This window comes from Teleopsis dalmanni, chromosome 1, assembly GCF_002237135.1.
Source record: "Teleopsis dalmanni isolate 2A chromosome 1, ASM223713v2, whole genome shotgun sequence".
NCBI classification, from domain to species: domain Eukaryota; kingdom Metazoa; phylum Arthropoda; class Insecta; order Diptera; family Diopsidae; genus Teleopsis; species Teleopsis dalmanni.
The window spans coordinates 94,881,324-94,905,261 of NC_051846.1; the positions used below are offsets into that span (position 1 = coordinate 94,881,324).

General features: G+C 31.9%; 1 protein-coding gene across 1 annotated transcript in view; it reads right to left on the reverse strand.

Moving 5' to 3' along the window:
* LOC119688835 (protein ABHD18-like) overlaps positions 1-12,593 on the reverse strand; it is a 45,973-nt gene extending 33,380 nt beyond the window's left edge. The window contains exons 1-2 of the mRNA XM_038103501.1: positions 12,402-12,593; positions 840-1,107 (exon numbers count right to left, since the gene is read on the reverse strand). Coding sequence (XP_037959429.1) covers positions 840-1,107; positions 12,402-12,493 — 360 coding nt within the window. The 5' untranslated portion in view covers positions 12,494-12,593. The remainder of the gene's footprint in view (positions 1-839; positions 1,108-12,401) is intronic.
* Positions 12,594-23,938: the final 11,345 nt, after the last annotated feature.

Here is a 23,938-nt window from a genome sequence, read left to right on the forward strand (position 1 = left end):
TGAAGCTGAAAGTGAATCTAATGATCACTTAGATGATAGCACGATTTTCGGAAATAACTTTCCGAAAAAACCGATAAATTTGCCGGAACGAAAATCCGAACCGAAGCGACATACGGAGCGAAAACCAGAATCGAAAAAAATTCGGTTCGATGCCCTGGCTCAGAGAAGTGGCAGTAAAAAAGCAAAGATGAGCATTTGTAGATAGCGTAGATAGGATGTGGCAACCACAGATAATTATTAAGACACGGAAAGCACGATGGCAACGTTGTAACTTCACAAACAAAAATCATATAAAAGCAGAACACAAGTAAGCATCACTCTCTTTTGCATTCGAGCCGTCAGCGACCAAGGACACAAGGAGTTATAGTGGAACAAATTAACCACACGTATGCCCAGTTTAGAAGCAGCTTGGAATCATGTGACGCCAAGCAGGGCTTAATAATAATAATAATTTGTTCAATTTGAATTATTTTGGCAAGCAAATTTCAACTTTTGTAGTTTTAAAGATTTTACAATAATTTTTCTTACTTTAAAGTACAAATTAAAACAAATAAACAGGACTTTAATAAATTATTTGCAAAGTGTTCACGTGGTTGGTGCGCATTAGTTTTCAGTAAGATTACGTATTTAGCATAAAAATATACCGCACTAATTATCGCACATATTACAAGAGCAATTCCACAATAACGACTGAATTTCAAACAAGATATACATATGGCAGATACAAATATTTTGCTGGTTGTTGCAAACTAGAAAACGTCCAAACTCTATTTTTTTAACGTTATAGATAAATATGCAAATAAATACTAAAAAGCTTATCATCACAATTTTATACTTACATGATCCCCAGTTCCAGCTAAATGTATACACAAAGGTTTATATTTTTCATTCATCCATTTGTTAGGCAATATAACTTGGAAAAAAGCATTTTGGACTTGTTTTGGAACAATTCCGGGTAAATATAATTCAAGGGGTGTCATAAATTTTCCTTCTAATATGGTACAATCAGAATATTTTTCTTCTTTAAAAATGTCAACTGTATAGTCACGAGGTATTAATCTAAAACAAGATTCTCTTCGTGAAATTGTTTTACGAAATTCAAATAATCTGTAAATGTATTAAAAAAATTTTTTTTGTTAACACTTTAAAATTCAACTTATTTTGCATTATTTTTAAGTTTGAAATTCTAAAATATAATTTATAAAACAGCTTCATTATTAAAATATTACAATAGTTATGTTTTCGTCGTTATTAGTTCCTGAGGCAGAACTCAGTTGCGTTGCTGAATTGAAGTAGCGTTTACTAAAACTAATAAACGTAATAAATAATATATATTAATAAAACGTTAAAAAACCAGTTTCTTTTTAATAAAGGTATTTGTATATTAGATCGTCATCATTGACTATGTCTTAATATGGCAAGACCACCTATATATTATTTCATATTTCCGGTTATTTCATATACCGTCATTTCATCAAGTTATTTCAAGTTATTTCGTCCCAATGTGTTTCATGTCCCCATACTTCACACTGTAATATATATAATGTGGTATTAAACATGTAGTGGCTCACAAAACAAAATGGATCAAAAATTGAAATAATCATACCCATCAACTTATACTTGTGAGAGATCTTTCAACTTCAATAACACTATTTTTCAATAGAATTTTAAATATAACCTAAAAAAAAACTTTTGGCTACCAACACATACAAAGAATCTTAAATAATTGTAGCAACTCAACTTATTTTTCAGTACTTTTTATACAAAATCATCCACATAACTACAATTTGCTTTTAGTAATTTAGTGAATATAACGTTATGAGTAACAGACGGAGAACATCCTGCACAAATAATCTTCAAAATATTTTCAAACACGTCAGAAGCTTTACTTTCTGATCTTTACCTTGGAAAAGTCTTAAAAGTCGATCTTCAGGAACATCTTACAAACATCTGATGGAATATTACGTTGATATCACAACACACTACGGTGGCACTATATAAAAATTAAAGAAGACTGCAGACAGTCACTTATCTATCGCGGGCCTTTGAAGAAATTTTTATTTATTATTTATCAAAAAAATTTTCGTGGACTGATTGGATTGACCATACCAAAATGTCAAAAACATCACGTTCTAGTGACCGTTAAACCTTAATTAAAGAAAACATAAGTTTCTTTAATTGGTTTTGTAATACTTATCGACACCAGAGAATTGCAACGAGTCATAATTTTAATATTTATAGTACACTCATAAAAAACCAAATCTAAATGCGTATAAATGTTTTTCTCACACACTACTTATACGCATTTAAATTCGACGCAGAAATAATTCATAAGTATGTTTGTTAACGAATGCCGGTGCTAATAAATCAGTTTCACAATAATGCGTGTGATTCATAAATCATAGCACATACTCAGGTGAGTATGAATGACTCGATGACTCGTGTGAGTGTTGTAAAATATAAATATTTAAATTTTATAATTAAATTTATTACACAAACAGGTAAAATTTTTCGGCGATTGTATTATTATGTTAAGCCTTTTTCGAGTTAGGCAATCTGGGCACTTTTACTCTATGATAACTGGGGGGATTCTGCAGAGTCCCGCCCATCTCACTAACTAATTTGAGTATTCCTGATAATCTTCGTGATTATTCAATGATTGATCTAAGATCTGCGTAAGACCGCCCCATGCAGTTAGTGATTACTCTGAGATTAGATAGTGCTAAGTAGGGCAGCCTGTCGGTTTTCGCATATAGCTTCAGAGCTCTGTCCCTTATGTATTTTTTGACTGGATCTATTCCAAGGTCTCTTAGCATGTCATTCGTGCTACTTTGAAGAGCCTTCGGAGAGCCTGACTTTGAGAAACTTGTAGCTTTTAGATAGTAGAGTCGGCAGTTTTGCTATACGCGACAGACCCATAAAGTAGTGCCGGTCTAAGTATCTGGTTGTAGATCAGCTTTCTGTTCTTCACGCTACGGTTGTTGTGTTTGAAAAGCGGTTGTAAACAGTGCAGTGTTTTTGCGCAACTACTTCTTTTGACTTGTATGTACTTGTTAATCGCGCTCCTAATTAAGCGCGATGTCACCGACTCTGACTCTCGGTGGATGTTGCGAGTGAATTAAAGCAAGAGTTTTCATGGTTTAATATTATATTGTCAAGCAATTTTGAGGAAAATAATTCCAAGAACACCCTTTCGTACATATGTAGTTATGATTTTCTTTGATTTGTTGACAATAATTATATTGAAAAATGAAATTATAACTAGTTCTTCTTATATAATAAATTCTTAAAATCTTATTAGTTTTTAAATGCTTAATTATTTGTCGCAGAGTTTTTCGTAATAAACAAATCTTTCACGAATGTGACGTAATACTCATACATGATTCATAAATGACTTGCGTCATTTTCGTGTCGAGTGTCGGTGTTTATGAGTATCATATGAGCAGAATACAAATCATTATATTATAAGTGCTGTCAGCTGCTTGTATCAATCTGGTGAAGTCAAATCAAGAAATAAGAGAGACAGAATCTATATATAATTACGCTAACATGGTATGTTTAAAGTTCATACCGTAGAAAAAGTGAAGACGTGCAGAAGTGCACAACGTTATTTTTTTCGCATGTACATTAACGGAAACACAGGCAAAAATGCGTTGGCGCAAATTTAGCGACTACAACAACAAAATGCATGTGTCTTTGAATGTTTTTTGTTTTTATAGCGAATTGTGTATTGTTTACGATGGATTTGTGTGTGCGATTTTTTTCCACTTTTCTGTTTGGACTTTCCGTGTTGCAAAACTGAATTCTATTCCAATTACATTTTTAATGCACATTAAATTTCAAGTATTGTTTATGAAAAAAAAACACATTGAAGTGGAAATACCCTTTGATATCATTCGTTTTATTTTGGTGAGTTTAAAATTTTTAGATTAATTTCACGTGCATTGTGTGATAGTAAACTTTTCAACAATTTTTTTTCAAGGTTAATTAGTTGGTTGAATCGACATTAACAACACTTTAATTCGAGAGATAATATCTTCGTGTGATTTGACAATATCTATCCCATTGTTTTCTTTATTATTGGTGAGTTTATTTTTTTCTTTAAGTTCAATTTGTGAATAAAATGGTGAACGTGATTTGTATGTTCGGTAGCTGATATTTATTGATAATCAGTACAGAGACAAAGAAATAAAGAAAATATGCAATTGAGTAGAACACGAAATGTAATTAATACTACAACTTTAAATTTAATTCAAGTTGATAATGTTGATAATAATTCAGTTCCTTTGCGAAGTTTGTTCAAATGTGCATTGGTTGATATACCGCCTAATTTTGATCCCTTTCATATTGGTTCTATGAACTTGGTTTATAGGCATTGTTTACCTAAGCATTTTGCCTCAGAGTCTACAATGCGTGAAAGAAATTTCTTCCAAATGTGTTGCCATAAGGGTAAAGTTCATCTTCCACTATAAACACAAAATGATTTTTTTAATTCATTGTATAATGGTCTCACACCTATTTGAAGCTACAATTCGGCCTATGCTATGGTCAGTTCGGAAGCTAATATTTCTGACACAGTTTTAAGAGGAATTTATCATTTTAAAATTCACGCCATATTTTATCACAGAGCAGGACCAATGGTCACAGCATCTGATCGTACGCCAAATTATGCCCAGTTGTATATTTATGATGTCGATACGGCTGTTCAATATAGAATGCGAGCGCACTCAAATAAAACTTGCGATGATGTTTTGATGAGACAAATTTCTGTTGAATTGGATAGAATTAATCCATTTATTCGTTCTTTTCGTACAATGAAAGAACATTGTGATACAGTATGAAATGCACAGAAAGAGATTTGTATGGCAATTACCGTGAATCGTGATACAGATATACGAAGATATAATGATGCAACTCGAACTGATGTTGCTGTTATATTTACGATTGTAGATGGTGAACCACTATTTGAGAGAAATATGATATCTTTTTTAAAAACAAATGGTGTGGTTAAGAATGTATCAGTATTAGATTCTACTTTGGATCCATTGACATATCGTTTACTATTCCTAAAGGGAGATTTTAGTTGGCACGTTAATATATCGCATAACCTGCAAAAGAATTCTAATGGTAGACAGATTCGAAATAAAGTTACAATGTTACAATTTGCATGTTTCAGATTTGCAATAAGGGATCAACTTAGCTTTTTACATAAATCGCAAAAACTATTTTTGCAGTACATTGTTGATATGTATGTGAGAATAGATGGATGTCGAGTACGTTTTATAAGACAGAATCAAGTGAATTTGAGGGCAGATGTGTATAACAATATTACTGATTATTTGCAAACGAATCAAGTAGGAGATGATAGCATAGGTCGTAAAGTAATTTTACCTTCATCCTTCACTGGGTCTCCGAGAAACATGTATCAAAATTACTTTGATGCTTTGATGTCAATTGTTCAGCATTTCCGCAAACCATCGTTTTTTGTTACAATGACTTGCAATCCGAATTGGTCGGAGATTGTATATAATATCGATGCTAATGAATCATCTCATTTTAGACGTGAAATAGTTGTGCGTGTATTTAAATTGAAGTTAATAGAACTCATATCTGACATTTGGAATAAATCTGTTTTTTGGCTCTTATATATACAATCGAATTTCAAAAAATAGGTTACTGTTATTGATAAAATAGTTTATGCAAAGATACCGGATAAAAATTTACAGCCAAAATTACATGAATGTTGTCAAACACATGATGCATGGTCCATGCGGTGTTTTGAATCTAAGCTCTGTATGTATGCAAGATGGAAAATGTTCAAAACAATTTCCAAAGGATTTTGTACAATCAACTAAAGAATCAGTTAATAGTTATCCGTTATATAGACGACGCGATAATAATGTTTCCGTTAATGTTAGAGGAAAATCTGTAGATAATCGTTATGTCGTTCCATACAATCCATATTTGCTTGCAAAATATAATTGTCACATTAATGTCGAGGTTCACACTTTCGTCAAAAGTATTAAATATATATATAAGGGTTTAGATAGTGCAACTGTTTTAATTCAAAGTGAAAACATAAACGAAAATGTACAGCAAGTACAAGTTGAACTACATGAACTTAGAAATTTTTTGAATGGTCGATATGTGGGATCAACTGAGGCTATGTGGCGGATATATGAATTTCCTATGCATTTTCAGTCTCATATCATATCATATCCTCTTAACATTCATTTGCCACAAAGACAAAATATTATATTTTGCGAAAGCCAAGAACTACAAGCAGTAAAAAATCTTAACCTTACGAGACTATTAGCTTTCTTTCAATTGAATCAAAGTGATCCATCTGCTAATCAATATACAGAAATTCCATTGCATTAAGTTTGGATTGATAGTAGAAAATCTTGGCATTAAAAGACAACGAGGAGGAGATAAAAATATTAATCGGATGTATATGGTGTCTCCCAAAGAAATTGAGCTATTCCATTTAAGATTACTTTTGTTGCATAAAAAAGGGCCAAAATCATATAAAGATGTGCGTACATACAATGAAATTGTTTTTAGCACATTTATCGAAGCATGTCATGCTAGGGGAATTGCGTCCAACTATAATAAGTGGAGAGTTTGTCTCAATGAAGCTAAGTCATTTAATTCAACAAAACAAATGCGTAATTTGTTTGCGATTATTTGTGCCTTAAATATTCCAACGAATGCATTAGCGCTTTGAGTAGAATTTAGAGATAATTTAAGCGAAGATTTCATTAGAGATGATTGTAGTGTAGATGTTTCTTTCAATAGAGCATTATTGGAAATAGCGGATATTTTGTTAACACATAATGGTACATGTACGTCACTTGACTTGCCTAACCTACAATAATGCCAGAATTTGCTGATCCCGATATTTTTGATCCTTTTGAAGAAGAATGTTTATTTAATAAGCTTTATGATAGCGCAAATAATGAACAGCGTGATGCTACTGATAAAGTTATTCGTGAAGTTCAGTATCATGACAGAGGATCAAATGTGTTTTCTTTGACATCCCATGCAGGTTGTCGAAAAACATGCACACAAACGGCTATAATTCGTAAATTGAATTCCCTTATTCTTCGATATATTTCGTGTGCATTTAGTAGAATTGCTTTCACATTATTGATAGGTGGAAAGATTCTCCATAATGTTTTTAAACTGCCCATAAATCTGATGGAAAATACAGTACCAAATATAAAAAAATAGTAGTTATGCCAGATTTATTAATTCGGTGGCATTATTCATTATTGATAAAATTTCGTATTGATACGTTGTCGAAAGACTTATGCGACGATTCACAAGAAAAACAAATGATTTTTGCTGGAAAAACTATATTATTATAAATTTTAGACAAATATTACCCGTTAATCCACATGCAACGTGAATTGGGCAGAATTCCCGCTTTTCAATCATGTAACGTTAACTCAAAATATGAGAACACTTCCCGAAGAGCTAGAATTCGTTCAAAGAGAATTGGCAATGGTGAATCTAATTTCAGACCGTTTGGTGAAGATTTAGTTGAAATTCCAGTAAATTTGATAGGCGTTGATTATAACATAGTACAAGACATTTTTGAAGGTATTAATTTATCAGATAGAATGTTGAAGTCAGTTGTGTTAACTCTAACTAATGAAGATTGTGGACTTATCAATAATGATGTATTGAATTACATTGTTGGTGAAAAAAATGTTTATCACAGTTTTAACACAATTATTTCTGAGGATAAGAACGAGGTGGGCAACAATCCAGTAGAATTTTTGAATACTTTGATTGTAAGTGGTTTGCCACCACATAAGTTGGAGCTCAAAATTAATGCGATAGTTTTGTTAATTCGAAATTTAATTACGAAGCAAGCAATGCATAATAACACAATAGATTGTGAAGCGCTTACTGGAGTTCCTCGCGGAAATCGTATTTTGATTCCACGCATACACTTGACGTATTCGGGGACTACAATGCCATTTAATTGTCAAAGAACACAGTTTCCAGTCATCACCGCATTTGCTATGACAATTAAGAAATCCCAAGGACAGACATAGTGTTGGAATATTGTTGTTTTTTCGCATGGTCAACTTTACGTTGCAGCGAGTAGAGTTAGATCATTTGACGGGCTTAAATTATATGTCAGTAATGAAGGTGAACAAGGGTATTTGGCTAATGATGAAAGGGTGTTTACGAAAAATATTGTTTACACGGAAGTTTTGAGAACTTTGTAATATAAAATATAGAATTATTATTAAACATTATTATCATTTTAGATTTAGTTCTGTTTCGATTTTTCAATTTTTTCATTCGTTCATTTGCCCATTTCAATTCTTTGTTTCTTACCTTCACTGCATACAGCGATTTGATTTCGTGATGATAGAGTATAGGAATCTGTTTCAGGAATTATGACTGGAGCCAAATATTGTGCAAAGTCGCATTGTCAAAATTGTGACTTCGTTAAAGAATAAACGCGATCAATTGAAAATTGAACCCAATTCATTGAATAATAACCGCGATCAATTGAAGGTGCTGTTCTACGCTGACTAAATTGCTGATTCCTATGCCGATAGCTTTCCGATATCACCTGAAGAACAAATGTACGCAGCAGAAGTTAAAATAATTTCTTTGTTAAAAAGATTTCAAAATGGAGACTTAATCGGTATTTCATGCAAACAATTCATCAATATTTTATATTAATTATTTTGGCGTCCTTTCACAGGTGCATACGTGGTCACATATGAAAACAAATTCAAATTGGCCGATTTGATTCGATTGTTCATTCAAGGAAAAATTATCCCAAAACCAGAAACAGAACAAATGATTTTGCACGAGAATGAACTTTCTTTAGATTTTTTTCACATTTTATTCAAATTTTTCAATAAAATTTAAATACTATTAATATTGTTTATAAATTGTATTTTCTATTGGTCGAATTTCGACCATTGGCGACCCTAGTACATATAAATGAAACACAGTCAATGATGCGAGTGTTGAATACTCATTGCAGTTCTCTGATCGACACACAAGACAATGTATTTGTTTCAGCTGTTTTTTAGTTGTATATTCGTACCAGGTCTGCTACATTTCTTCACTAATGACTGAATGCTGAAATGGGTTGATAAGCTTTCATTATCAGTGATATCGTACCCACTCCAGCCATTTAGTTATTTTAAATTTCTGTAACTAATTCTTCCTACAACTGCTAATGTTCGTTCACGGTTCTGAAGATTCTAGACCTAACAGCCAGTGGCGGTGCTAGGCAACCGCCGAAGGTCTCGCGCCCACTGGGGCCTAGCAAAAGTTGTACACATTTCTTAAAAGCTTAACTAAACTTACCAAAGAAAAAATTATTTTGCCAGTCTCTTTTAATCTTTTAGTGGAGATAAACACTTTTAGGCGCACACCACCACAAAGAGTGCTTTTGACAGGACAGAGTTATGATAGTAATGCAATGTAATTTTGAGTCTTTTCCGAGTTAATACATCTGGGCATTTTTACTCTTTGATAGCTGAGGAGTTTCTGCAGAGTCCCACCCATCTCACTGACTAATTTGAGTATTCCTCATAATCTTCGTGATTCTTCAACAACTGATCTAAGATCAGCGTACTGCATTAATAAAGACATTGAAACAAGAATCCTGAATAGTAATCTAAGAGTATTTTTACGCTTTGTGGATGCGACAGTTGAAATTTTTGTTTGATTAACGCAACTAGTGACAAAGCATCCTAAACAGTTTAAAAGATAATGGAGGCTACCATTTCTAAACAATTTTTGTTTTTTAAAAGACATCGTACGATGCCAGAGTCCATTTTATTATGGACTCTTATAGATCTTTCCGCGAAATTTTTCTCATTGTGCCTAACAAAAGTTCTTCTTAAACTAGGGATTATGGAAGTTACTTGAGAAATTTATTATTGTTAAACTGGAACTGTACATTGAAAATCCAAATGGCTTCTTAGTTTGGCAACATGGTTTCAGGAAAAATAGGAAGCAGCAAAGAATGCTGAGCTGTGCCTCCGCTTGATATTATAAGTACTTTTAACTATTTTAATTTCCGAATTCTAAATAACAACTCTTATGATAGTATAAACACATATAAAGATTTTTTATTTAAAAAAAAAAATTTGATTGCGGATTTTTGGGGATGGCTTTGTAAGCCACAAAAGAGTGCAGTAAAGTCATAAATATTTGAAGCAATATTTTGCATGGCTTTGTATAGAAAACTATTTATCATAATATTTAGAGAATGAAGGAGAAAAAATATTGTTATACCTGAAATGTATACATTGAAGATAAAGTAATATTTACTAATTTTTGTGAGTATTTGAAATCCTAATCAAGCGTGCTAGCAGTATTCACTATACTCATGAGCAGCGTTTGTGATCTCTATATACAATATATTTCCGTAAAATCTTTTCATAATTAAATTTTATCACTTGGTATTTAGGTACTTTAGGAAATTTGTAGAGCATATATATTAAGCATAATTCAAAGCTGCAAAAGCAGCATAACGCAAAGCTGCAAAAGCTCATATATTTATGAGGAGGTTAAATTTGCTGAAAAGATGTAAGATAAAAGTTTAAATTGAATATAAGCAAAGACCGATGAGTCTTCATAGGAAAATAGAAGCTTTTATGAAAAGAAAATCAAAACCAGATTCCAGGAACTATTCAAGGAATGACCACTGAAATCTTTTGAACAGTCCTGCGATAGAAGCAAACGACGAAAAGCTGAACAATTACGCAACTACAGCCACATAAATGAAATTGTACCAAGTTGGAATGCGAGAACCTTTCCAAGTTTTCAAAGAAATTACTAATTCACCAAATCGTGCTCATAAATATAAACAAGCTTACAATGAAAGTCAAAAAAAATCATGTCGACGTTAGAGGTTCTTTCAATGTTTATTGAAGCAAACTTGTCTCGTAGGCAATATGAAATATTAAGACAAAGTAATAAAAAGTTTTAATCATATTATACTCTTATCCAAAAGGCCAAAAAATACTGTCACCTATTAGGTTCAGCATACAAAATCACTGCTACTTGTGCCGGAATCAATTTACAAGATCTTTTGGTCATACAGCAACAAGATTATTCTAATACCTTGAAGCAGTGATAAAATCATTAGAACTGAATGATTTGAAAAACTTAGCACTCGTTTGTAAGTGTTGTGATGATGGATCACAGCAATCCCAATACAAATTTTTCTAAGTTCGTTGGTATCATTGCAACTAATATTATCAAACACTCAGAAACTTATATGGCACAACCCAATTCCTTCTTCAGCACGCTATTGCCGTCCTATCCAGTTCCGTTCGGCTTACTATTGTTAGGTATACGAATATGTTTTGCCAAAACGTCACATTAAGAAACTGAAATACTTTTTATTATTATAATAATATTTATAATCATATTTATACTATTATAATATATAATATTTATTTGTATTAATATCCTACTCGAATTCTGAATTGAGACGAACACCTTGCCATACATTTGCAACATTTTATCAAGCACAATATATTTTTTTTAGACATGATTGATTATTTTGTTAATTTTTTTGTTTTAGCAACTTTAAAAGTCATGAAGTAGCTTTACATTACATTTTGAGTTAAAAGTCACACAAAAATAATTTTGGCCGCCTAAATTGGTCAAATACCAAGGTGTGTGATGTACAGGTCGGAGAATACGCTATCAACGCACTCTAACGGTAAAAAATTATTCGATACCGCTACGTTGGCTGTTAGACAGTAAAAATTTGCAACTGTACACAACGGCATGGCTTATTAGTGGGCACTGATCAACAACTTTTAACATTTCGCACAACCTTTACAAAAAAATAATATTTCAATGTTTTGACACAAGAATAGGTACCAACAAAGTATAAAGAATCTAAATTTGTAGCCAAAGAGAATAAACACGAATAACAATATATTCACTCTTTATGATAAATCATTAACAAATTATGTTGAGCAATATATTGGGCAATGAAAAATAACAAATTATATTATGTATAATTATGAATATACATAAAAAAAAAATCTGCATTTAACCAAAATATGTAAACTATGCACTCAATTTAAAGTATTATACCAAAAAGGAAGGCAGAAAAAAGAAAATCTTACATAAAGCAATGCATTTTTCTTTCGTAACACGTTTACTGAAAGCTGTGATTTCAAAAAAGTTTCAGAAAATTTTATACATATCCTATATGGTGTATATTTCATTTACACACAAATTTTACTTTGTTAATTTACAATAAGCGTAATTTTTGGGAATTTATACTAGCAAATCTTGAATCTCTTAAATATTTTATGGTTGTTTGCAAATTTCAATATATTGAATAAAAACCAGTATTTTAGCTTCCTTTGTCTTAATCACAAGTTTACCTCAGTAAATTTTCAGGCGTTCCCCACCCTTTCTCGAAGAATCGCGTTATTAACATTCGCCGGTACAACATATCCAATTTACTGCAAGGCATATTTTACAAAATATATCTAACCTAAAGAAAAATTTTAAATAACAATTGATATCATGTCACTTCATATAAGAACGGTGTTCAACTCATGCAAAGGAATATTATATTATGAAACAAACAAGCCTCTGCATTTTGACCCCATAGCAAAGAACGAAAACTCCCCCTACTTTAAGCGTAATAATACGTTTCCACTAATTACTTAAGCAGGATATAGACGATGCTACATGTTTGCAGACAAGGTATGCGTGCTACCAAATCGCACCGTCTATATTCAAGCTTGCATACCCAATTTCGGTCTGGGACATGTATTCGATAAAATTAAAACTTTTCAGTTATTTGTTAGGTTAGGTATCGAAATCTGTAGACTTCTCATAATTTAAGAGTTTTGATGAGCGTTGGACGAGCAAAAATCGCGGAAAAAAGTTATTAATTAGTGACAAAAAGAAAAACAAATGAATAATAATCAAAAAAGTGTTAGGCATTTATTTACTTTAAAAGAAGCAAATTTAAAAAAAGTGCTACAAACAATTATTAAAGAAGTTAATATATTTTAAAAATTATTTTGTGCTACAAACATGTCTTTAAATAAGTTTTATATTTAAAAAACTATTTTATAAAGAGGTTTTCGAACAGAAGTGAAACAACAACAAAAATTTTTATTTTTTAAATTATTTTAATTAATTGAATTTTTGGCTGACCATACAGCTGTTTCGAGTATTGCCAAATACCCTTCATCAGTGGTCTTGGAAATAATTCTTATATTTAATTATTCGTAAATAATTATTTTTGAGACTGCAAGTACCAGGAATCGAACTCGGGTCCTGCCAAATGTGAAGCTCAGAATCAGCGCACCTTAACCAACTGATCCAAAGCCGTACTTGACTTTTTTGTTCGCATATTTTTGCTGGAGTTTTGTACTTTCTATGAAATTTTATTAACAATTTTACTTGCTGTATTTATATATTAGAACGAAATCATAAACCAGCTGTAGAATAATTGAATTAATTAATTAATTATATTTTTTTTATTTTTAATTGTTAAATTTCAATACTATTCTTTTTGTAGAGGCATTATTTGTTGCATGATTTGTTCTTTCTTAGGTATAGAACCTAATCTAGGAACGTAATGCTGAGAAAGTCATGCTAATGTTACTCCAGTAGTCGCACGGGCGAGACCAATATTTTGTGAATATAAGTTGTAATTTAACGTCAAATTTTCCAGACGAAAGTGACTATTATATTTTAATAGAAACTTATTATATTTCATAAAGAGGTTTTCGAACAGAAGTGAAACAACAACAAAAATTTATTTTTTAAATTATTTTAATTAATTGAATTTTTGGCTGACCATACAGCTGTTTCGAGTATTGCCAAATACCCTTCATCAGTGGTCTTGGAAATAATTCTTATATTTAATTATTCGTAAATAATTATTTTTGAGACTGCAAGTACCAGGAATCGAACTCGGGTCTTTCCAAATATGAAGCTCAGAATCAGCGCACCTTAACCAACTGATCCAAAGCCGTACTTGGCTTTTTATGTTCGCATATTTTTGCTGGAGTTTTGTTACTTCTTGCTATGAAAGTTTTTATTAACAATTTTACTTGCTGTATTTATATATTAGAACGAAATCATAAACCAGCTGTAGAATAATTGAATTAATTAATTAATTATATTTTTTTTTATTTTTAATTGTTAAATTTCAAAACTATTCTATTCGTAGAGGCATTATTTGTTGCATGATTTGTTCTTTCTTATGTATAGAACCTAATCTAGGAACGTAATGCTGAGAAAGTCATGCTAATGTTACTCCACTAGTCGCACGGGCGAGAACCAATATTTATTGGCGAGAACCATATTTTTGTGAATAAGTTGTAATTTAACGTCAAATTTTCCAGACGAAAGTGACTATTATAGTTTTAATAGAAACTTGTTATATTTACATAAAGAGGTTTTCGAACAGAAGTGAAACAACAACAAAAATTTATTTTTTAAATTATTTTAATTAATTGAATTTTTGGCTGACCATACAGCTGTTTCGAGTATTGCCAAATACCCTTCATCAGTGGTCTTGGAAATAATTCTTGTATTTAATTATTCGTAAATAATTATTTTTGAGACTGCAAGTACCAGGAATCGAACTCGGGTCCTGCCAAATGTGAAGCTCAGAATCAGCGCACCTTAACCAACTGATCCAAAGCCGTACTTGACTTTTTTGTTCGCATATTTTTGCTGGAGTTTGTTATTAACAATTTTACTTGCTGTATTTATATATTAGAACGAAATCATAAACCAGCTGTAGAATAATTGAATTAATTAATTAATTATATTTTTTTTTATTTTTAATTGTTAAATCTCAAAACTATTCTATTCGTAGAGGCATTATTTGTTGCATGATTTGTTCTTTCTTATGTATAGAACCTAATCTAGGAACGTAATGCTGAGAAAGTCATGCTAATGTTACTCCACTAGTCGCACGGGCGAGAACCAATATTTATTGGCGAGAACCATATTTTTGTGAATAAGTTGTAATTTAACGTCAAATTTTCCAGACGAAAGTGACTATTATAGTTTTAATAGAAACTTGTTATATTTACATAAAGAGGTTTTCGAACAGAAGTGAAACAACAACAAAAATTTTTATTTTTTAAATTATTTTAATTAAAAAACTATTTTATGAATAAAAATATTAAAATGGATAATTTTAAGGAATTAAATTAAAAATAATTTAGTTTTAAAAATTAAAATAAAAAATTATTTTTAATTCTAAGAAATATGAAATCTTCATTAATGAAATAAATAACTTCTTGCTATTATCATCACTTCAATTTCTTCAGCTTCAATTATTGTTCTGCACTCTGTACTTGCTCTGCTGTTGTTATGAACGCTGTAGAAAATAAATCAAAGTGAACTATGTATACCTTGTTTCAAAGTGTATAGCAAAGCGCATATTTAAGGCGTGTGCGAGTTGGTCTAATTTGCGTTCTAATTCAAGGAAATTCTAAATTGTGCCAATAATGTAGTGAAATGTTGATATTTAATAAAATATTTTTAACGTGACTGTTATACATTAAGAGCTTAGACCAAGTTGTTTGTTGGCTCGACTCAAACTGAATTTAAAGATTCAACCAAAAGCTAACCAAACCAAATCAATTATGCTGTGATTTGCATTCTTAACCATAAGCGCAACATTGTTCATAAAGAAAACAAAGAATACTGTGTGCAGCTTGACTACAGTGATCATAGCTGAATCAGCATAAACAGTAAGTTAGCTTCAATGCACTTGAAATAGTGTAAACTAGAAGCGTTACTTTGTTTGTAGGACAAATTCCTAAACTAAAACTGTGACATTGCTCTTTGTCTTTTATTTGTCTTGATACAAAGCAAGACAAAACTTAATTTGACAAAATATGTGGTTGCCATTTTAATATTTTCAAAAGATATTTAATAAATACAAAGTAAATTTAAGTAAATTAATATATAAATTTTTTTTTTTTTTTTAATTTAACTATATATTTTTATTGAATCGCTTTAAATTAAAGCCTAACAATAAGTTTTAGAATCTTAAAGACTAATAACATTACATTACCAATTATTTTATATAAACATACTATAATGATACATATAATGATTTGTAAATTATTTCAAGGAGCCTCTGAATAAGTAGCCAGGGCTTATTTACCAGATATCACGGTGTATAAGTTGAATTAATAAGGATGTTCATTAGAAAAGTAGGATGGCGGCCATTGGTCTATCGTTCCGTTTTAGTCTAGAGGAAGTAGTCATATTAGTAAGAGGTCTAGCCAGCGGTTTTACATGGTTTTCAAGATTAGAAATATGTTTCTGCCTTATTCTCTCGAATTCGACTTTAACCATCGGAACTCTTAAATCAAAATGTATGTTTTCATTTTTGATAAGATCTTTGCTTGAGCTGCAAGATTTCAACATTTGACGAACAGGTATTGCCATATAGCTGTAAGCCATACATCCAGATTGGCTTAATAACTTGGTTGTATAACAAGACTTTGTACTCTAAACATAAAGGAAACTGATGACCGATTAGTCAGCGAAGGCTTAAAGCTTTGAGCTTCATTTGAGTCCTTTTTGTTTCAATACGCTTTCGCCAAGTTAAGCGTTTGTCAAGGTGAATACCAAGGCACGTCACTGTTTCTGTTTGCGGAACTACTATTCCGTTGAAAGTGATAGTTGGTGATGAGGATCTGTTAAGAGAGAATATTGTATGACGACGTATTTGCTCATTGACTTTAATTCGCCATAGTAATAACCAGCCTTCAATGGCGTACAAATGATTTTGCAGTTTACTGGAAGCGATTGCGGCATTCGTATGTCGGCACAAAATAGCGGTATCGTCAGCAAATGTTGATATTACTAAATTGGTATTTGTAGGGATATTTGTAGGGATGAGGTACAAGAATGGACCAAGAACGCTGCCTTGTGGAACTCTTACACCTATTGGAAAGTCATTAGTTGTGTGCATATTGTACTTTACCTTAAAAGATCTGCCTATCAAGTATGATTGAAGTACTGCGTTTGAACATCTAAAAAGACACCAGAGCAATATTCTCGATTTTCAAAAGCACTTCTTATTTCGTTAGTTATTCTGTTCACTTGCTCGATAGTACCATGTTTTTGACGAAATCCAAATTGATGGTTTGGGATCAAGTCTCTATCTTGGAGGAAAGGCATGAGTTTTGCAAGAAACACTTTCTCAAATAATTTTGACAGACAAGGCAGCAAAATTATAGGTCTATATGATGCGGCTAGTGTTGAATTCTTTCCGGGTTTTTGAACCATTATAATTAACGCTTTTTTCCATTCTGTCGGGATATGTCCAAATTTTATTATGGCGTTAAAAATCTTTGTAATGAATGAGATTGCTACGAAAGGCAGATTTTTTAACATAATTGGAGTTATAGAATCATGTCCAGGTGCTTTTTTGCAGACAAGTTTTTCTTTGATGGTTACCTTGATATCATTTGCGGAGATTTGTAAGTTGATAATATTATTGTTAATATGTTGAGCTGGTAAATTCAAATTATTGGAGGGATTTGGTTGAAAAATTTGACTCAGATGATTAGCAAATACATTAGCTTTTTCTTCGTCGCTGCGCGCCCATTCACCGCTGGAGTTTCTTAACGGAGGCACTGCTTCAACAGGTGTTTTTATAATTTGATGAGTCTTCCAGAGTGATCCTTTGTTGGCCGTGTTTGGGGACAGCTTCTTAATATATTCGTATTGTTTGGTTTCTTTGTCTCTTACAAGAGCGCTGTTTAGTCGAATTACGGCTTCTTTTAATTTAGATTTGGTTGATGGGGATCTACTTTGTTGCCATTCGCGACGAAGTTTTCTTTTTTCGGCTAGAAGTCTTTCGATTTCACTGTTGCTAAAATGCTAAAATGCTGCTTTCTTACCTGAGAAGGCAAATTTTGTGATGTAGAAATTTCGGCAGCTGAGGAGAGAATCATGTTGAATACTTGTACTGCATCATCTACCTGTTATTTTGTAATTGGTTTTTAATTTTTGTGATATGTTTTTAATTTTGTAATTGGTATGAACGTGAGTACTTATGTATTTCTTAAATTTCAGCCAATTAGTGTTTTGAGTTGTAAGTCTTTGTGGACCTTGAATTAGTTGGGGTTCTTCATGAACTATTAGGAAGATTGGAGAATGATCCGATGATAATTCATAACGTGTGTACACCGAAATGGAGTCACGACGAATACCCTTCGTTGTTGTCTGATGGCCAATATGTAGAATGCCCGGGTGATGCGACATCTAGTTTGTTGTTCTTGTTTGTTACCACGTTAAAGAGTTTTTGACCTTTAGGATTGCAGAGCCGAGAGCCCCAAAAAGTGTGTTTTGTATTGTAGTCTCCTGCAGCAATGAATTTTTCTCCCAAAATTTTGAAGAATTCAAGGTACTGCGTTTGTTTAGTATAAAGCGAGGGGGGCAATACACTGCTGATAGGGTAAGATTGTAGGTAAAGCATTGTATGCACACTGAAGTTCCTTGAAGGAAATTTTCAGCACATGAGCTCACAAAATAGTGTTTTAATCTTCTTCGGACTAAAATTCCCGTACCTCCATGTGCTTTGCCGTCAGCATTATTTGTTTTGTAAAATATATAGTTTGGTATAAAAAAGTAGTTTTTATTAGTTAAGTGAGTTTCAGATATGAGCATCACATGAACTTCATTTTGGTTTAAAAAATTCAAAATTTCTAATTTATATTGGCTTATGCCGTTTGCATTCCATGCACATATTTTTATGCTACTCATTACCTGGCTAAAATCGCTGACATCAATTGCGATTGCATTTGTATTATTTGTTTGAACATAGTTTGCATGGTTTGCATGAACTGTGAAAACATCATTTCAAAATTACTGCTTGGAGCTTGTTGTACTGGAGTTTGTTGAACTGGAACTTGTTGTTCCTGCTGGGCATTTAACTTTAATACAATCGCATATGTGACGCCTTTAATCGCCCTGTTTGAAGAAGAATCATTGGAGACAGCAGTGTTTGTTGAGAACATATTATTTTTGGGGTCCCGGAGGGCTTGTCTTTTGTAGAGTAGACTTTGTTTAAGATGTTTATAGACTTGACACCCTCTGTAATTTGCGGTATGGTTACCATTGCAGTTACTACATTTTACTACCTTTTTGTCTTTATTATCTTTTTTGTCACATTCTGAAGTATGGTGAAGTTCACCACACACAACACACACCGGGCGCAGCGTGCAATAGGTTTTTGTTTGGCCAAACTCCTGGCAGTTGGCGCATTGTATAGGTCCATTCCGTGGGTGAGGGGGTTCCACAGAAACTCTATAGTTTAACAAGTATCTTAATTTGTAGATTGGATGATCTTCATTCTTTATTAGTTTTGTGACATTTGGCAGCAGCTCAACCTTAGACATTGGTTGTGGAATTTTGTTCCTGTTAATTATATTAATAACTGACTTGGCATGCAATCCTAGCACACCAAGAGCTACTATTAACTCATCAGTGTTAACGTTGGGATCGATTCCTTTTATGACCACAGAAACACCCTTACTGCTTTCAAGTTGGTACGTGTAGTAGTTCCTATTTTTAGCTTGTAGGTCTCTTACAACATCACGATAGTTTACTTCGTTGTCTACTTGAATTTTAGTTTCGTGCACATTACCTTTTGTAAAAGGTACAATATAGAAATTTTTATTTCCTATCTGTTGAGCTAAGTACTCAATAAGTACTTTTGAGCTACGCTCGCGCAAATAAATTGGTGGACGTTTGAGTTTTTCAGTTGTGGGTTTACTGCTAGTACTTGGTTCATTCTCATTAGCCAGCAAGGAGAAACGATTGTTTCTGAGTGGGGTTGTTGAGGTTTGATCTTCTTGGAAGTTGGTGACTTTGTTCACTTTTGGCTTTTCCGGAGTACGCTTTCTTTTGCTCATTATGTTCACATAGCGATCCATACCTGTCTGCATTGCCTGTTGTTTTATTTTAATTTCATCTTTTCTTTGCCTAGTGTTATTTCTGATATTTATTGGAGTAGCGTTTGAGCCTGCAGTTGCCTTTTGAGTATTTGCATTGGATCCGTTAACGCGGAGTGTTACATTTTCTTCATTGTATAGGTTTTCAAGCTGCTGTTGAAGCTGGTATATTTGTTGCTGTAAATACTTTGCTTGAGCTACTTTTGGTGTTTCCCTGTTTGGAACACCTGAAGTCGTGTTGGTTAATGGTTCTTTCGAGATACTTTTTGTTCCATACATTATTGGAACTTGTTCTTCGATTGGTAAAGTGTTCTTTAAATTGTCTTTTGTATTATTGTTTAATTTAATTTTATTTGCAATTGCTATTTCATTAGCTATTATTGATACATTTGTTTCAGTTGCTGGTTTATTTAGAGATTTGATTGCAGAAAGATCATTTGTTATAGCGTCTTCTGTATTTATCTTTATATAGCCATTTAGGCCATTTTCACTAACCCGTCTTATTCTTTCACAATTGCTCATACAATGTTTTGTGATATATTAACAGTTCTATATCTAATATAAATCAATAAGATTTAAAATATTTTAAATATTTATTACTATTTAAAGCGTCCTTTCGCGTATTTATTAGTTTTATTTATTTAGCATAAGTTAACAAGTTAACTACACAATTTACACGATCACACGAATTACGATAACGTGAGTTTGTAAATTAATTTGTACAAAATTTTTTTTTTTTATTTCCAACACTTTTATTGTTTTTTATTTTAAGCTTCAGAGCTTAATTTTAGAGCTTAATTTGCTGTCTCTATCAGCTGTTTTTAGAAGTGTGTGAAATAAACAAATTTAAAAACAAAACAATTTTGCAAATAAATTCACTTTTTTGCACAACAACAATATAAATATATTAATAATTTAATTTTTGACGTTAAGTCGGGCACTAATATTTTTATAAATTTTGTAAGGAGTCACTGTCTCGATTATTTGAGATAAAAATTTTAAATTACTTTGCACGTTTCTCACCTCAAAAATATCAAAAATACGCAGTGATATTATTTTGCGCGCGCACAAAACAAAGTGAAAACTGAGAATATAAAAAATGGGAATAAAAAATTATTTTATTAAAACGTTTTGTTTTATATGTATTAAAATTCTTGTTAGTAAATTTTTAACCGAAAAAATAATACTTTTTGTATTTATTTTTCATAATTTAATGAGCATTTGCAATAAATTTTGTAAATATTTTTGAAAAATTTTATTTCTTTTATTTAACATTATAAACATTTGTTTGATAAAATTTGATTGTAGCGGCTGTTTCCAAAAAAACTAAGTGGATTTCTTCTCATTGACGTGGCATTATTGTTTTGATACTTTTTAACGTTTTTTAACAATTACGCAAATTTTTTTATGGTGTGCTTTGGTAAAATTACATGGTCTTTACATGTAATTATATAAAATTTATGGTCTTTAAATGACCGAATTTCACCCAATTTATTTCTCATTTAGTTTTTCAGAAATAGTGGTGCTGCATATGTAAGTGAAACGAAATAAAAATTAAAACAAATTTCAGCGGTTATTTGGTTGTCACAGTGTAAACAATACAGATTTGCAAAAAAAGTTCTTCTTGCTATGAATTTAGTTTCCATACTAAAAAGTTTTTTTATAGCTTAATGTTTTTTTCCCTTCAATAAAAAATTCTCCCGGTTTTTCAATAACAAAAAACACATTATACACCAACTTAATGATAATTTATACCGTCTGTCAGCGTATTTTTAAAATGTTAATTTAAGGCTCCTTAATGATAATTAAGCGCGCTCGTCTGTCAATGCTATGCACGGTTGGAAGTTGATCCAAATCTCGTACTATAACATAATCTATAACATAATATCTATATTACAGATATAAAAAAAAATATTTAAAAATTCTTGTCCCTTGTTTGTTTTGATTTTTTGATTGTTTATGTTTACGTTTTGTTTCGTGTGTCAAATATGCCAAATTTCGATCATTTTTAATGTTGCAGCTCTTTGTATGGTTAATGAAATTTACTCAGTAAGTTAAGCTTATTAAGTAAGAAGAGGAACCGTGCTATAACAAATGAATGTGGGTACATAATATCTTTTTAATTTTATTTAATATTTATAGAAATTATTTTATATCCATTCTAATTTTTTAGAATGTGGTATATGTTCACACATTATTATTATTGTAAAATATTATTATTATTATTATTGTAAAATATTATTATTATTACTATTGTTATTATTGTACAATATTTGTAAAATTTGAACATATATGCTGATGTTAGCAATATCCAAACTTTGACTTTCCTTTGCATTATTTAATTTGGTAAAATGCAGTGGCACTGAACTTGAATATTTGCATTATATTTTTTGTTAAGTGCAGTGGCACTGAACTTTGAATATGTAACATATATCAAGGCCAGTGCATTGGCATTAATTCTTGGTTGCTAGACACAACAAAGAATTTGGTTGCATAATATATGCTGAGCTTGCACTTTGGGCAAGAAGACGGTAAAGGAAAAGAATAAAATTTAGATATTGTTATTGTAATAATTTGTAATAATTTAGTATTTAAGGAAAAATTTAATTTAATAAAATTCAGATTGAAACCAATATTCGATCTCTCACTTTCATTTCCAGAGTTTCAGTTCAAGTGCTGAAAACTCAACTTTCAATTAAAGAGTTACAGTTTAAATGCTGTCAATTCATTTCCTTAGGTGTTAATTCATTAACATTTAATTTGGTGACCCCGACGTGATTATCAGGTGAATCGCTTGATAATTCAACACGAATTTGACCTAAAGGTGTCCTACGATCACATCAACAGAGGCTTTGGTGTCAGCATCAAAAGAGGATAAAGAACACGAATTTGACATAAAGGTGTCCTACGATCACATCAATACAGGCTTTGGTGTCAGCATCAACAGAGGACAAATAAAACAACTTTAGTTTCACAAGGTGTGAAATTGGCTGTTAATCAACAAATCAACTAACTGGATAATGGGTTTCAGTTCGCTAGTGGATCGCCAAAAGGCATTGGGCGACAAAATCAAACAATTTATTGGTAATTGCAAAAAAGCTGGAAAACCTCGCAAAACTTCTCAATTCTATACAGACAAGATTCAAGAATTGCAAAGGTTGGGTGACGAATATCATGAAAATCATCAGGAAATCATGGCTTCAGTGGACAAGGTTGACGACCATGAATACTTGGTGAACAAAGAGTATCAGAGTATTCTTAAAATGATTGTCGATTACAACAAGGTTCTAGAAATTGAAGCAATAGACCTAGAAAAATCATCTTCAGCAAGCAATGGCACAACAATTGAGCAAAACAAACAGATAAATGATTGAAACATTCGGAAACTACTCCGAAATCAGAAGGCACTCATACGTGTAATTGAAAGAACGATAGAAGGAATCATGGTCAACAGGCAAGTTGAACAACCATCTACATACTATTCTATAAAGGCAGCCAGTCTTGAAGGATATATGGTCGATTTAACGGCAAATAACACAACGTTATGGGAAGCCACCGGCGAAAGCATCATTGAGGACTACACACTGGAAATGTTTTATGAACTCGAGGAAAAGGCAGGAGCTGCCATGATCGAACTACAACAACATTTGCATAATAATCAGACAATTCGCAACTCAAGACAGACAGATTGCGAATTGCCTCTACCAAGAATATCACTACCAAAATTTGATGGAAACTATATGCGGTGGGTGGAATTCAAGGACTTGTATATGGAATTGGTCCACAACACGGACATCAGTGACAGCAAAAAAATGCATTATCTGACTACATTATTGGATAACGAGCCAAAGGGGCTAATTAGACATCTTCCAGTAGTAGGAGAAAATTACAATATAGCCTGGACTTTACTTACAAGTCGTTATGAAAATAAACGACTTCTGGTTACAACACTCCTAAATAAA